At 40.4% G+C, this 17,726-nt stretch overlaps 1 protein-coding gene across 1 annotated transcript; it reads right to left on the bottom strand.

Annotated features, from left to right (window-relative positions):
- Window positions 1–6,188: 6,188 nt before the first annotated feature.
- fzd10 (frizzled class receptor 10) lies at window positions 6,189–7,937 on the bottom strand (the record flags this gene model as incomplete). Its single annotated transcript, XM_079250809.1, has 1 exon — window positions 6,189–7,937. The coding sequence occupies one exon, from the start codon at window positions 7,935–7,937 to the stop codon at window positions 6,189–6,191; it is 1,749 nt and encodes a 582-aa protein (XP_079106935.1).
- Window positions 7,938–17,726: the final 9,789 nt, after the last annotated feature.

Below are 17,726 nucleotides of genomic sequence, written 5' to 3'. Positions count from 1 at the left end.
GATAGATAGATAGAAGTCTCACATCAAAAGTTTAGAACATAAAGTTTTGTGTGAAACTAATCACTCAGAGCCTGTAAGTCACTGTAAACAAAGACAGCAGTCAGGCAACAGAGTTTTAACTATGTTGCCACTTTGCATTTCACGAATTGGCCCTTTAAGTGTGCTGTTATTTTCCACTCAGGCCAGATAAATGGGTCCTGACCCTCTCTCTGAGAAGATTAGCAGCTTCTGCCATCACTCCCATTACTTTTATCAGGACCAGACAATCTGGCCTGCCACTAGTGTCCAGGAAACTGAGATTCTTCAGCCAGCCTACAGCTTGATTACTCAAAGGAACACATGTACTATCAGATATAGTGAAAAAAAAAAGAAAACAATAAAGTCGTTTATCATCTTTTCAACTATGCCTCGGTACTTACCCCAAATTGCTTCCAGTCCTGTCACTACATAAAGCAAGCTGTGAGCAAAATGAGACATTGTCTTGGACCGCTGTACACCAACACATGGTATGTGTTGTGTGTGCCCATTCTTATTATCTTGATGCCCCAAAGGAAAAAGGAAAAAAAGGAGGAGTGAAGGGTTTTGGCTAGGAAAATATGGCCAAAACCCAAACAGGAAGCTAATAAACAATGTAGTTATGTTACTTTGTTTTTTTTTTAAAACTGTTTAATTTAGTACAGAAACAAATCTAATAAGTGCTTACGGCTAAACTAGCTTAAATTATAGTCAGCTACAGCTACATATTCATAATCATGACACTGACATTCTTTCGCTCCCTGAATATTGATAGCAGCTGTATAAACCTATACATATATACTAAGAAGCATTTTCATGGGCTAATATCATCTTACTTTTGGCATTTGATATAATTTTATATTATGATTAGTCATTAACCATCACATGGGCTTGATATAAAAACTAATCCAACGTGTACATCAAGTAAAGTCTGCAAGCAAGACTGGGATATTTTCATCCAGTGTATGTGACAGCTGATTGTCTAGTTTCCTTTCATGTCCTCTCCCTCTGTGCCATCTCTCTTTGTTAAGTTTGCTTAGAGTGTCTTTGAACCACAGGCATTTTCTCTCAGCAGCATCCATGAGCCCTGCCAGATCCTTCATCATTCATCTCCCTCTATAGCTCCTATAGTCTCTATAAACACACACACAAACACACACACACACACAAATACATACACATATAGACAATCTTCTGTTGTTCTCACTCTCTTCACTACTTCCAACAATCCTGTCGCTGCCTTTGTAGCGTCACTGAAAAAACACACGGTTATATACACACGAACATATCCACTCAAGTGTGAAAATGTCCTCACACAAAGGTGTCAACACTGCTGATGTTCTGCTGTTTTTATATGATCAGGGCTCTTAGCAGTGTGGATTAGGAAGGTGGCAGATTAAGAGTCTGCTGCTAAGTCACCATGGAGAAAACCTTGCTTCCAGCCGACACCACCCCATTCACATCCCTCTAACCACACATTCTCCTGCCTTCTCGGTCACGTTTAAGCCCATGGGTGCCACCACTGCTCTGAATACTGCTCCTTTACATCCGACGGAGTTGTTCTGAATGTTGCATAGCTGGGTCGGATTCAGCCAGAGTATGAATGTTAAAGGCCTATTTACCAAATTATGACTGGTCAGCTCATTGGCATATGAATAGGTTTCATAATTGCCAGAATGTTTTGCAGTCAGTATTCAGTTTAAACTGTATTTTTTTTTAAACTTTTTGTTATGTAACAGAAGTCTATATTTGATTGTAGCTTTTTTTGGATTCCTTAGATATGTTTTTTAAAAAATGACTGTAAGAAAACCTGAATTATCTGTTTACTCTTCTCTTTCACTGGTAGCACTATTTGGCAAATAAAACCAAAATATATGTAAAAAAACAACCCAAAAAACTCCATGAGTCATGTTTAAAGGAGGAGGCTACATCCAGAAACTATAATAACTACTCTGGATCACAGAGGAAGTGCATTACTGCCCTGCTTGTATGCAGGGGGAGTGTCTGTTTGCACAGGTCGCTGTCAGTTAACACTAATCTGCCTGATCTCCACCTCAAAGTCATTCACTCCTCCACATGCAAATAAACATATTCAGGCCTCTGTCAAACCAAAGCCACTATCAAACACTTGTTTGATCAGCAGAGGGCCTATGAGGCAATTCATTATGCATTTGGAGAAAAAAGGAAAAAGCAAGGAGGGAACACATTGTTGCCAGGGTTTTTATGTAATTACTCTCACCTTCAGTGGCGGCTGGGAATAATAGTCTACACTGCGGACAGAGGTGTGTCTGCTATTAGTAAGGCTACATGTGCATATATATGCTACTCTTTGACCTAGTTTCTATGCTGAAAATGTGAGAATGGAGCACCACGCGCACTTCCTGAACCATAATCCACAGAACTCAGGATTTATGGACCAGATGAACTTTAAGCATGGAAGAGCACTCTCATACTGTGTGATAAGACTTCTGGACTGAGGCACTAGCAGCTCTCACTTTGTAAAGTTAAAAAAAAAAAAACAACAACCTTCTTACTCGAATAAAACTTCTTCCAGAGGACAACAAAGCTGTTTCGTTTGTTGTGATGCACCAAATATTTCCTACTCCGGCACAATCAAATGAGTCAGAGCTCACGGACGACAGATTTGATTTGATTTATGGGAGCTGTCGAATAGGAGAGAGACGCAGCAGAATTCAGAGAGGGTCCTGCACATAAGGAGAATACATGTTGGAGTAAACCCACCCACCCCCAAACACTGGCCACATTCCTTTGTGTGCATGTTGAGTGTGCATGCGTGTGTCATGTATGAGTCTATGACATTGAGAGGCTAAGCGCTGCCTTCAAACCAGACAAGCCTGAACTAGTAAACAGGTGCTGCAGGAGCAGCTGAGGATGAGGACATGGGGCGTCTCCACAAAGCCTGATCAAAGAGAAGTTCCCCCAGCCGCCAGTCATCCCAGCAGCTTGATTAATGCCGCTGTGACAGAGACCTTTATGGCAGCTTGCAAAAGCTGCAGATAAATCACTCAAAGGTACACAATTCTCTCCACATCCTTGCATACATACAACCTCTGAAACAACAAGCGAGTGTCGTCTCTTATTGATACCGAAGCAAGGTTTTGACTGGCAATGATGCGGCTTTGCCACCTTTTTCTCCAACACTGTACCTGCTTTTGACACGCCAAGGTGGTTTAATATCTCTATCATTGTAGTTTCATGTCTGGAACATTGTCTTATTCTGCAAAGACATAAAACATCAGCTCTGTTATGGGATGCGAAAAGCTGAAAATCCTGGCTTGGTGGCAAAAACAGTCAGAGTCATTTATATCAGATGGTTATCAAAGGTTTAATGCTGTAAGATGAAACAGACTGATGTCTTCTGGCTAGTATAGTATACAGAACGGGAGGCAGGATGCTAGTGATCGTTTTCACACTGGTGGAATTTTCCGGATATGTGGGTCTATGTGGATTCATTTGCCTATACTCACAGGGTCGCCCAGGGACTCCCCGCCTTGTCATGTAAAATATGTCCTGGCAAATAAGAACTTTACTCAGCAGCCAATATGAAGTATTTGTTGTTTAACTCAACTAAAAGACACTTCTAGCTTGATATCCTGGGATCTGATGGACTAAGTTATACACCTTTAAAAACCAAAATACAGTTGAGTATTTCCTTCCCCCTATAAAAAAAAAAAAAAAAAAAAAAAAAAAAAAGAAAAGTCTACCCAGCCATAGTTTGCCCTTGCTCAGAGGATTTTTTTTTCCTTTGAAGAGAGAAGAAGACGAGAAGTGAAGTCCTGGAGGGGGGTGGTAACTGTCATTTATATTTACAGCCTCTCTAGACACCTCCGGGGCTGTTATCCAGGTGGCCTCTGTAGAGGCTCTCAGAAGCGCTCGCACCTTTTTTGCAACTCAGAGTATCAATAGACACTGGCTGACTTTGATTCAGTCGCATAGAGGTTGTGAGTCATGTGCTTTTGACTGTTAAAACTGGTTGGGTTGATGCTAGAACTTGAATACCCTCAGGGAAAAAGGAATTCTACTCTTCAGAAACTTTATTAAACCAGAGAAAACCTTCTATCATAGGTCTTAAAACCTTTTTCTCCTTCTTCTTCTTCTTCTTTGAAGTCAAAGCAAACTGAACTCTCAGAAATATCAAAACCCAGAAATATAGCTGTATGTTCTTCATTCATAGTTCCCTGTGAAAAAAACCGTCAATACCTTTACATATGTCTGAGTATTAAAAGGGTATGTATGACTTGAGTCGTCACGCTTTTCCACTCTGACCACACTGCCAGGATATCACCATAAACTGCTGTTACCTGGATTCAAGACCAGACTTGTGAGCTTTGGTGCATGTACCTAAACATTTTGCCAGTGGAAGGATCATTTAACACAAAACATCTCCTCATGTCAAACAATGCATTCAGTTTACTCAGTTTTAAATTCCCCTCAGTCAATAAATAACTATTTTAAATCATGGCCAGATGTGTCTTTAGAAATGTCACTTTGTCCTGCTGATAAGAAGAGATGACAGACATTCTGTATTTTGGTTTGCAGTGATCCTTTTTTCAAAGTTAAACCCTTCAAACAGTCTAATCCTGTCCTGAATGAGAGCTGGATTATTGTATAACCCCTTCATTGATACGCACCAACACACGCAACGCAGCCAGAGGAGAGGCAGAGGGCCCAAATTAAACTTGTGTATTCACTCTTGTTGAGTAGAGAAACAGCAAAAAAAAAAGCTATTTATAATAAACACAAAGGCAGTGGTGAGTCATTATTATTATTATTATTAATAACAATAATAATAATAATAATAAAAATAAAATAGTAATAATAATAATTAGCATTATTATTATTTACGTATTTGTGATATTCACCTCCATTTTCCATTTTCATGTTATTGGAAAAAAAAGTCCACAAACACTAATAATTATCATTCAAATCATACATTTCATTTGCAAAATTTAAAGTTAGAATTCAAATTTAAAAATATCCACGACAGTGTTGACCAGTTGTATTCCATAATGTGTCTGTATATATATATATATATATATATATATATATATATATATATATATATATATATATATATATATGTATATACATATGTATATAAAGGCCACTTTCTTTGTGAAATCTGCTTTTTTGATTTGATGCAGCCACAGAAGAATCAAAGATATAGGTAGATGTTTATTTTTTTAGAAACTTAGAAATGAGCCTCCGATTTGAGAACGACCACATCTTGTTTTCTGTTCTCTCTTCACATGTACAAATGCCATTTATGTTTCCTGTTGATTTTTTACACATCAATGTTAATAGTTGTTTTCTTTTTATGACAAATTTATGATAGCAATGGTGAGAGGCACTAGTGCTGCATTAACATGAAGATACAGGATTTACAGTTTGAGAACGGAGACACACTATAAACATAGTGAACAGCCCAGTTGCAATACAAAAGTCTGGCTTGGCAAACATTTAAAACTAGAACGTTTTATTCATTTTTCTATAAAATCTCAACTTGTTTTGTTTTAGAAAATATATACAAATGTTTCCTTGTGCTATAAAACAGTGAAGAACAAAAAAAAAGTGTACAAATAACTTTTAATTACCGAGTGCTTGATTAATTTATGGCATGGATTTGCCTCACAATGGGCAGTTTGTTAGGTCTTAAGCGCCCTTCAACAGCTGCTTTCAGTCCAGTTCAAACATATATGACACTGCCTTGATTTCCATGAAAAAGCCTGGAAACAACACTTATCTCTCCGACCATTTGCCTCCATTGTCTGTGAGGTCTCTCCATTGTCTGTTATCTGTCACCAACAGTACAAGTGTCTCTTAGCCAGTAAGAAAAACATCTATTGCACATTATTCAAGTAACGTCATGGCACATCCAAATGGTATACTCCACTCTTTTTGTCTCGGGAACAATAGCATTTTTTTTCTACACCAAGTTCCTTGATGGGACAAGTGAATCAAGGCGCAGCAGTTTTTTTTTTTTTCCTCACACAAAGGCTGCTCTCTTGACATGGCTGGAAAAAAAAGCATGTTGTATATTCTTCAATGCATATTGCATAAATAAAAAATGAACCATGATTCTTTGATGCCTTTTCTCATCAAAAGTCTTTCTTAGGGTTTAAAAAGTGTTTTTAGGGTTGTTCAAGGACAGCTCATACACATGTTGGAGGGGGGCGTGTGGGCTCATACTTAGTGTTGGGTCCTTTAAGGGATGGGTGAGGTTTGATGTACCTGCTGCTGGTGAACACACTGGCAGCCTTCCTCCTTGTCCTTTTCTTCAGCTTCCTGCTGAATACGTTTTGCCATGACTGCAGTGTTTTTGAGGTCCAGATCCACATGCCACTAGTGATGCCCACCACCAAAAGCATTAAGATCTTCACCATGAAGATCTCAACAGCAGGGATGGAGGCCTTCATGACACACTCGTCCGACTCTGGCCCGCTGCTGTCCACACACTTTTCCTTCTCAGCCAAGATGCGCCAGTAGTCCATGTTGAGCCGCTCGTAGAAATAGCAGGCAATGACGCAGGTGGCTGGGACAGTGTAGAGCACAGAGAAGACCCCAATGCGAACCATCAGCTTTTCAAGTTTGTCTGTGTTCTCGCCCTCTGTTTTCATAATCTTTCGGATGTGGAAGAGGGCTACAAAGCCAGACAACAAGAAAGAAGTGCCAATAATGAGATAGCAGGAGAGGGGAATGAGAACAAAACCAGTAAGAGCTTTGACATCCATGCTGCCCACATAGCAGACACCGGTCAGTTCATCCCCAGCCACCTTCCTCATCACCAGGATCATTATAGTCTTGATGGCTGGGATAGCCCAGGCTGCCAGGTGAAAGTAGCTGCTATTGGCCTCAATGGCCTCATGACCCCACTTCTTCCCTGCAGCCAGGAACCATGTGAGGGTGAGAATAACCCACCAGAGGGAGCTGGCCATGCCAAAATAATACAGGATGAGGAACACAATGGTGCAGCCGGTGCTCTCCAGGCCCTCCTGGATAATATACTGAACCCCATTGTCTCTGTCACAGGCTATTCTGTCAGCTCCCACAAAAAGTCGAATGAGGTAACCAACAGAGTAAACACAGTAGGACATGGAGAGGAAGATGATTGGCCTCTCGGGATATTTGAATCGTTGTGGGTCAATAAGAAAAGTGAGGACAGTGAAGGCACTGGAGACAAAGCAGAGGATGGACCAGATGGCCATCCATACCAGAGAGAACTGCTTGTCTCCCTGGCTCCAGTATACATCTATTTTAGGGTAGCATTTCGGCGCACAGGACTCACTTTTCTCCACAAAGTGGAACTTGCCTGCGTTGCTGCATGTCTGCTTGTTGCTGCTGTCCTTAAGGTGCAGGTCCTGACCACCGAGCGGTCGCTGTGGCCTGAAATCTGGAGGCTGAGTGTGGGAAAATTTGGGAGGCTCGTCTGATCCATTGTTGGGCGCCTCCATGCACAAGTTGTTTGGGTCGTTCTTAGTCGGAAGACGGGAACAGTCCAAAGATTCAGGCCAGGGGAAGTTAAAGTTTTCCATGATGGGTGAGCACTTCAGCTTGACCTGCTCGCACATAACTCTGCAAGCTGGAATGGGGTTTGACACCTGCTCTGTGCACATGGGGGCATACAGCGAACAGAGGAAAAACTTGAGGTGGCTGTGGCATCCAAACTGTATCAGTGTTACAAACTCCTGCAGCTTCATTGCTGCCTCATTTTGATCATCATGGCCCATGAGGTTTGGCATGCGAGTCATGTTGTAGCCGATGTCTTTACAAAGGGGTATGTTGATGTGTTGACATCTCCCCTCTCCAGACCAGTCAGGGTCTATGGAACTGATGGCTGATCCCCCACAACTCCACAGCACCAGCAGAGCAGGGATAACACTCAGTCTCACAGCTGAATGCATTCTCCTAACTTTATTACAAAAAAAGAGAGAGAAAAAAAAAAGAAAAAAATGTCCAGTGTTCAGCTCAACCCTGAATCAGAAGTTCCCTACATTAAAAAGTCTGTGATGAAACCAAACTGGTGTTTGTGTGTGAGCTCCGCGTGGGAAAAAACCCCCCCAAAAACTTACTCAACTATCTGTTGCAAGACCAACATTTTTCTCGCTTTACTTTCAGGGCTGAATAAAAGCAAATTCCCGCGATGATGCTGAAGTGTTCCCTCTCTGGAGGTGCGTCGTGAGGTCCATGCTCTCTCTCAGACGCTCACTTTGAGCCTGAAGTGTTGGAGCTACTTCCCTCTCGCTCCGCACGTCTCACAAAACTGCCATGTGTTCCCTTTTTCCTTCCAAACGACTCACTGGTCCGATTTCACGTTTCATGACACTCGTCCGGATCGGGTCGCTTGTCCGTGTTGCCGTCGGATTTCACTCCTTCAACGAAACTAAAGAGGAAGAGAAGAAATAGAAAAGAAACTGTGTATATCCTCCAGTGCTTTCTGCGCTGCGGATGGTTCTGCGCGAGGCACCAGAAAACAGTGAAACAGGCAACGGGATAAATCAGATCATTTCCTCGGTTATAATATTAATTTAGTCTCCCCCCAAAAAATGCGGGATTATGCTCCTCCCAGAGCAGGCAGTTGATGCGTTTGGTGGCGGTACTCGTCTGAGCTGGTCGGAGCCTCCGTCCCAGTCTAACCTGCCAAAAGATCCGCCTTCAAAGACAGCTACTTTGCATAAGAAAGATGACACTGACACGCGGATTATTTTCAAATCGTGCGGAACAGCTTGTTCATTACTGCAGTTTCAAAGGCTCGCAGCAAACTTCCCTCGCTCTGATTGTTTGTACTCAGCCGCAAACTTCAGCAACAAAAGGACAAGGGACGCATTTTATGAGAATTCCCAAAATGTTGCGCAACACCGCTCACAGGCGCACAGGTCCAGAGACGCACCAGAACCAGACTTTTTGTCCTAACTAGGGTTTTATGTGTCTGCATGCCTGGGGAAGAAAATTAAGTGCAGTTTTCTCTCTCTCTCTATCTCTCTGTCTTCTCCTTTGTGGCTTAGCCATGCACACTCAGAATAATCTCGATTTACTATCCACCTTTATTTATATTCCATCTACCTACTTTGTTCTTACCTATTTGAATTTTCCTTTAACAAAAAAGGGCATAAAATAACTCATTGTTGTCTTTAGTTCACATAAAGTAGGCGTAATATCTGAAAAGTTAAAACTATCTTACAAATAGAACTGTTGTTTTAATAAATCTTCTCAAATATAAGGAGATTATGACGTATCAACAGCAAGAAATACCCATCATGGATACAATGGAAAGTTAATACATATTGATCCTTTATATGGTAGTCTCATTTTAAACCTGGAACTGGTCAGTGAGGATCTAAATTGAACTTTATCACATGCAGTTTGATACTTTACAGTGTAGAAATCTCAAGACTGGATCTGTTCTTGTGTTTTGGAATCTAAGTGTTTGATAAATGCAGGGAAAATATGTAACATGTCAGCCAGGCACGAAAAAAAATTTTTTTTTCAAAACAATTCATATATTTCGATCACTGTGACTGCTTCCACTGCAAAGCGGCTAAAGTGGGTTGTTGGAAAACTAAAATTTAATGATGGAGATGCAGAGTGTTTGATAGCCGTTGATCAGTTATCATTACATGCTTTGGATATATAAAGTTGCTTGTGAAAGCATTTTCCCAACTGTATTGCATTACATTCTGAAATTAAACTAAATATTTTTCAGAGAGGAGTTCTTATTTAGTTTACTCAGCTTTGAATATAAGAAATCTCTTCTACGATGCAAACAAAAAAAATGATACAAAATCCAGAAATGTTAGAATCCATAACCACTCACCCCACAAAAGTCAGAACTTTGTAAAACCACCATATACTGGTTTATCATCTGGAAGTCTCTATTGACTGGCATATATTTGTCAGTCAGATAAAGGTCTGTGCTTTTCCTATGGGTGTCCAGTTCTGGTCCTTAAGGGCTACAACACGGGTTGTTTTCAGATTTCCCCTGCTCAAACACACTTGACTGAAGTTAATGAGCTATTATGCAGAACATCATAGACTGTTTGATCCATTTAATTTGAGTCAAGTGTCTTTGAGGAGGAACATTTTAAACCTGCTGGACAGTGTGGCTCGAACACTGACTTTGGAGACCCCTGATCTGGACCCTTTCAATGCTTGAGTGTAACAGTTAACTCGTGAGAATGAGATTTTGTGTCTCAGGTGTATGAACCTTCAGTCTTGTATTAATGAAGGTTATTATAAATAATCTTGGGATGACTGCTAGTCATTTTCCTCTAGACTATATTCAGCACCACCCACTATCCCCTACATATTCAACCATCCCTTAGTCCCTGAAAATGAAAAGCATCCCCACAGCATGATGCTGCCACCACTGTGCTTTACTGTGAGGATGGTTATCGTCTGCGTTGGGTTTGAGACAAACAGCATGTTCCTCGATAACCAGAAAGCTCAAGTTAAACCTCATTTGACCAGCAGGACTGTTTCCATATGTTTAGGGAGTATCTCATATGACTATAGAAAGGATCATGTATTCTTTTATGTAATCAAGTCTGCATTACTGTAATTTGTTGTTTACTTGACTTGAGTAAAAAATACTGAGATAGATACAAAAGGAGCTGTTAAGTTCTTAACAAAATCTTTAAGGTATTGTCATATGACCTTCTATTGACTCGGCTGTAAATAGAGTAAATAAAAAAAAAAAAAAAAAAAAAAAAATAGAGCGTTGCATGGTCAGGCACCAACTTTCTCACAGAACTTTGCCAGCTATTTGTCCTCATCAGGTCCCTGAGGTCATGTGATCACAGTCTGGTGGCTGTGCAGTGCTTACAGTTAAAGACCAAAGTTGAGAGAGCCTTTGCAATGGTTAATCCTACTCTTTGGAGCTCCTTTTCTATGAATCTCATATCCACAGACTCAGTTATTGCTTTTAAAAACCTGCTAAAAAAAAAACTCCATCTTTTAAAACTTGCTGTTTGTAATGTTTTTGGTATATTTGATATTTTCTTTGTGAATCACTGTCTTTTTTTTATTTTTATTTAAGGTTCCTGTACCTCACCCCTCTCTCTCTCTCTCTATCTATCTATCTATCTATCTATCTATCTATCTCTCTCTCTCTCTCTCTCTCTCTCTCTCTCTCTATATATATATATATATATATATATATACATATATATATATATATATATATATATATATATATATATATATATATATATATATATATATATATATATATATATATATATATATAAAAATTGTAGCATCAGAGCTTGTTTTGGGGTTTCATAGCAAAGAGGATGAATTGGTATTTTCTAAAAAAGCAAGAAAGACAGAAAGAGGATGTGAAATTGGGAATATTTTCATGTCCAAACATAAAGACAACAGATAACTGAGGTTGGGTAAAAGATCACTCTCGTTGCATCCTGGTTGAAGAAGCTGTCACTTTTCCACCAACATTGAGATGCAAGTAGATTTACAAGCTTTGGCTAAGTCTGAGTATATTCTCAAGTTTGCAACTTGTCTGCAAGAATCTCTGAAGCACAAGAACTCATGAAGAAAAGGAGGATGTTTATAGAAAAATAAATCCAGTTTTAGGATATCGTTTGCAATTCAACATAGTGGGAATTGAGTATTCTGGCCAATATTCTTAGCGCAAAATTCAACAACACCTTGAAGTAATTTCCTGTCTGTTTCTAATGAAGGAAGTCCTCCCACAAACAAAAAAAAACAAGGTTATATTCCATCTGTAAATGTCAGCCTCATAATGGTGACATTGTTTTACTGTCTAGCCCAGAAAGCCAAGCTTGAACAAATAATTCAGTGAATAATTAATCTTTCTGACAGCAACATCTGTAATCTGTCTAGATCTTGACAATGTCACAATTTTCTCACTTTTCCTCTGAAAATAAATTTCTTTTGTTGTCTTTCACCGAGAGCTATAAATAAAGCATGCCTTTGCCAATGTGAGTGATTCTGACATTGGACAGTAACATAGACTGAACTTGACATTCAAAAGTTCTGAAAAATAAGGTGGCAAATAGTCTGTTAGTGTGAGATAGAATTCATAAAGATGCTATCCTGTTGTCAAACAATGTTGGTTGCCTGCAGTTCATCAGGTATTTCTTAATGGCCTTTTCTTGAACTAATTCTACATGTCTGTATTTGCACTCCTGCATGGAACAGGCTCAAGACCCATGTAACTATGGATAGATTTAGTCATGAAGATGAATTGTTGGATAACCTTTAACAACCTCTTTAGTACAGCAACATAAATATCATAAAGTATCATCAAATATAAAAGCTTATAAGGCATCAGCAGCCAAATGAACACTTCGGTGGTGCATGGTTGTTACACTCCAAGAACACTACATAGGTTTTTACACTAGTATCCCCATCATGTAGGGGCAGGATAGCAGTGGCTGAGAGAAATACACTTTACGGGGCTTTCTCCCTGTTTTATATACTGTATATGTGGGTGAGATTCTCCAGACAGCTCTCTTGTTACCTTATAAAACATTTGTAGATGTTAGATTTATACCCAGGCATGGCAGTGGTCTTTATCAAGGGCAAAATACTGATCACATGTAAACATGAGTGCTTTTAGTGCATTTTTACAAGAGTCACTCAAGTGCTTTTAGAAGTATGAGAAATGTGTTCGGGTGAGATGAGAAACCTGGCACCAGCGTGCCTAATGGTTTAAGCACATCGTATCTTAGTGGTGGCACTTCAGCTGTTAGTGCTCAGTGTGGGGAGCAGGAGAATAAATATAGGCCATGAATACAGTTATGAACACAATACCCTCTGCCTATGAGACACATGCACTCCTCCGATTTCACATATCCAGCTGTTAACATTTGAGAAAAATAGGTCTGGACTTAAAGAAACACAAGCACCCACACACACACACACACACACACACACACACACACACACACACACACACACACACACAAAAGACATCACTATTACTAACCCTTTATAGGGCACTCAATGAAATACCTTGAAATTAGAAATTTTAACCTAAAAGTGTAATTTTGGTATGTACCAAGACCTCCATTCTGTTGTTATATTAAATAAAAAATGTTTTACACTGAAAATGAAAGAAAACAAAGTGATCAAAAACAGTTACCTGTCTGATAAAGGGTTAAAGAAATCACTATTCACATGCACATATGTTAATGTGTTTGCGTGTATGATATAAGCCTTTAGCCACAGCTTAAATCAATTTAGGGCCACAATTAATAACATTATTTCAACTTATTTAAATTTGCATACGCACACACACAAACACACACACACACACACACACACACACACACACACACACACAGACACACACATACACACACCAAACAGGCTGAGATCCAGTAGGAGTGTGTGTTTGATATATCCTGACCCGTTACAAAGCTACGGACAACAGCTGACATGCCTACTCCCCCCCCCCCCCTCCTTGCTCTAGACTTGTATTGTATGGCTGACAGGAAAAAGTAGAACAAAAGAGATGACAGCTTTAATGTGAAGATGAGCAATATAACATCAATGCTTTCCCCTGACCTAAGTCAGTAATGAGCTCCATTTACTGATCATCTGGCTTTCAGGAAACCTTGTCTGGCACATTTAAAGACGAATGTCGGCCCTTATTATCACTGCCTTTGGTGTAATGAAGCTGACAAGATACAATTGTCACACTGACTAATAAGAAGACACAGTCTTCTAGCTTGGTGAATAATCGCCTTTGTTCTGATCTCATTCCTGCCTTTCCTCCTGCTTCCACCTCTTTCATGACTGTTTTGCTGGTCATGATGATATCTCTTTGAAAATTAGAAGAAAAGAGCAAGAATCAGGCAGCTCAGCCTTTAGTATCTGCAGTCACAGCAGCTACAACTGTCGCTTTCATGATTTTTTTTTTTTCAAGCATGCTATTTTTCATAAACCCCCTCCCTATAGCTCGCTCCTGCTTGTACATGTGCAAAACAAACTCTCTGCACACACAGCAACTTTATCTCATCTTTGCAACCACAACAGTGTGCGGAAGAAAAAAGTAGCGCAGCTCCATCTCTGAGAAATCAGCAACTGTGAGATAATTCTGTAACTAATAAAGTGAAAGGGAGAGCCCTTTGATGGCTGAAGCTGAAAAGATATTTTACTTTTTTTTTGTGTGTGTGGGATTTGAGATGTGTGATTGTATGGAGCGAGCTCGCTCCCCTGCTGCTAGGCTCTGGCTGGAAGCTGGCCCCCCTCTGGCTGATGTTATGGAGAATCGGAGGAATTTTATGGCTGTCTTTTCCCTCAACCCCCTTTTTTCTTCTGTTCCCCTTTGAAGAATGACTTTAGACATTTTATTTACATATTTAACCATGGATGAAAGAAATGAAGGGCGAGGAAGCAAAGCTCCTTGCGTTCTTAAGGGAATTTTGATCAGTAAAAATGAATTGAAGCTAATACATTTTTGTTTGCGTAGCCTGAAATTAGATCAAACATGGCACTGTGATGGTGTCATTTCTGAAATTTTGACACAGAAGGTTCCGTTTTCATCAAAGGAGGAACTTGATCTGCTCAGACCAGCTCAGCATCAAGAAGAGTAATCATAGTATTTCTGTTAATTGCTGCGGTTAGGTGACTCGCTCGCTGTTCCAACATGTGAGGTATGCTATGGCAGAGAAGAGGGGGACGTTTTAGACATGTTTGGCATTGTTGCCGGTCTTGAAAGGGCATGTTGATTAAACGTACGGGTGGGGTAGGCCTATAATCTTCTTAACCAAGGCCCTCCTCTACTCTTTCAGAGGGCACAATGAGAAGAAACAACACACTCAGTTGGAGGTGAGACTATTTGTCCACATGCCCTGCACATTGTTCAGGGATCCTGTTCTCCCTCCTGATCGCACGCATTCAGCATTTAGCTCAGGATGATCCTATTTATCAACGTACTCTGTTATTTTCTCTCTTATTGCCACTCAACAATGTGTGAAGAGGTTGGTGCCAGAAAAATAAGTGACTGAGACAGTAAAGAAGAAGAAGGTAAACTTGAAAGCAAAAAAAAGGCTTTAGTATGAAAAAAAATGCCATAAATAACTGTTAGCATGTAAAACTACTTGCAGGTACTTGCAATACTTGCAATAGGCTCATTTATTAATATCCATGATATTTTTCTATCTTTTATGAAATGCTGTAGCTATATTAGAGTCAACAGTCTGTGTATAGGGTCAGATGTTTTGAGGAAATGCACATGAATCAAATAATGAATTATTAAAAAGCCCTGTCAACATCAAAGCTCTCAGTATTCTTTGCTCATATGGTTTAAATCGTTCAATAAAGTGATTTAATAATGAGGACTAATTTGTTTTACTTTTCTCTTTCACTTTGCTCCATTAAAACTTGCTTTTGGCTCTCATATGAGTAAAGTCCCACCAGTGGTTGGTTAACCCTCTGACCTCATTCATTGTGTATTAAAAGCTCGATAAGAGAATGTCAAAGCATTATTGTAACCTTTTGAGTGTTTATGGAATAGTGAGTGGGAGAAGCTGTTGGCCAGTTTGCAATAAACAGTGTTGTAATGAATTTTGTTTGTTATGGGATTCAATAACATCTGTGCCGAGGCCGCTTTGAAAGAGCAATATCAACTTGGTGGGGCGTTCTTACATCATACCCTTTTATGTGGTTGTGGTTAAAAGCAAAGAGAAGAGGAAGGGAGGAGGAAGTAATGGAAGAAGAGAAAGGGGTGGGGTTGGGGGGGGGGGGGGGGGGGGGGGCAGGCTTCATCAGCTTGAGATGAAGCAACAAACAAAAACGGTTTCAGTTGAAAGCTTGCAAAATACATTTCTGTTTCAGCAAGTCACATCAAACCCAACGTCCGCAAGAGCTGGCTGCTCTGCAAAGTTCTCCGAAACATAAGAGCAATTAAGAAACGCTAAAGGAGGAGGAAAAAGTCAAAATGAGGGTAAACATTCTATCGCCTGCACTGGTGAAGGACACTGATGGCAATATTATTACTTGAGGTCCTTGTGGGGGCACTTGAGTGTGAATTGTTAATCAGGAAGGCCTTCTCTGGTCTAATCCCTCTTTGAGTGGCCGGCCTGGAATCAGAGCATCTGGGGAGGCTCCCCACTGCTTCTGGCTCTGGAGACTCCATTCACTGGTGCAGTCCTCCTGTCCCATTCCCACAGTCCCCTCACACTGTGCAGCACAGCCATGCATCTGTGCACACGCACATGTGCATGCACTCACACAACAAACATTCTCCTCCAACCAAATTAGATTAGACCCTTCCCTTTCTCCCCAGCAAGGCGCTGGTCTTTTCTCTGCCCAGTCATTTATCCTACCCCTTTGTCTCTGCTTTAGAAAAGAGAAACAAATTCCCAAACAACTCCCCTCCTAAGAATGCACTGGTCTGGAAAAGGATGAGGGGAGGGCAGACATCTTTAGCAGACCTTAGGTGATGCTATAATATCGCCATCTCTTTGGTGTGTCAGCTCTAATGATGTGTGGGGGGAGAAAAGTGCTGTGGCAATGTGGTTGGCGGAGCAATGAGAGCAACGCCAGCTGTGCATCACGTCAACCTGTTACCCCACAACAGAATAGAGCAGTTTCTGACAGCAACAATGAGGATCTCTTTATTGCGACCCCTTGCTAACATTGTCCAGCATTTGCTCTGCTTGGCTGTAAATCCTCCCTGACTAGAAAAAGATCAAATTTGCCCTGCAAACCGTCTTGCACGAAATTGTGTCCAAGTCTCCTAGAATCAGTTGTTTCTTGTATCCTTGTAAACCAGTAATGGACAGTGACGCATTTAGGCAAAATAAAAACTACAGTTGAAAGGGTCTTTTGTAAGAAAGCCCTGGTGGAAGCTTATTCCTCCTGGTTCAATGTGTAGCCAAGCCATCCCAAAAGCAGCAAATTGAGATCAAAGCAAAATTAAAGCTGACTCGTTCAAAGCAAGATAAAAATGTGTGAGCCTGCAGCGATATTTTCTCTATTGATTTCCTCCTTTGCTTGCACTCCATGGGACTGGGCTGGCTGTGCTGTGCTCAGCGCCAGCGCTGGAGACTTGAAGGCTGCTGCAGGGAGAACGGAAATGACTATCGATACAGACAGAAAAACACTGTCATAATGATCCGGGATAAACAGATTTCACAGAGAGCTTGCGATCTAAATGATTGAGCAACTTTTCATTGCTGTCCAAATTTGTTTGTGCAACATGAAAGAATAATGAGAACTTCTAATGGCAAGCATGAGTGGCATGAATTGAGAGCACGAGAATGGCTTTGTCTTGTCCCTGTTATTAGCTGTGATGTTCTGGCTGGAGAAAGCCGAGTTTTGTCATTGTTTTCTCTGTCTGCACAAGTCTCTTTTTGCAAGGAACCACATGTGGAGCCTTTTTTCTTTTAAAGTTTATTTCGATTTGCGAGAACACTTCAGCGTGGCTCTCACAGATGTTTCTCTGGCCATTTTTATTTACTTTCATCTTCGGTGCTAGAAAAAAAAGAAAAAAAAATCTGGCACAGATAGAGTTTTCTTAATGTTGCCCAGCAGAAAGCTGCAAATTGGAGAAATGTCAGCAATAATTAGAGATCTAGCTTCAATTGGACTTTCCAAAGATAATACAATACCAAACAACACGTCTTTGTTACTTTGACTGTAAATCATTGCAATTATAGGTAATTTACCGTTGCTTTACCCGTGCTAGAGACTGTCTGCAAGAT

Source organism: Telmatherina bonti, assembly GCF_933228915.1.
Source record: "Telmatherina bonti genome assembly, chromosome: 13".
NCBI lineage: Eukaryota > Metazoa > Chordata > Actinopteri > Atheriniformes > Telmatherinidae > Telmatherina > Telmatherina bonti.
The sequence above is the reverse complement of the archived record's forward strand: the minus strand, read 5'-3'. Positions and strand labels throughout refer to the sequence as shown.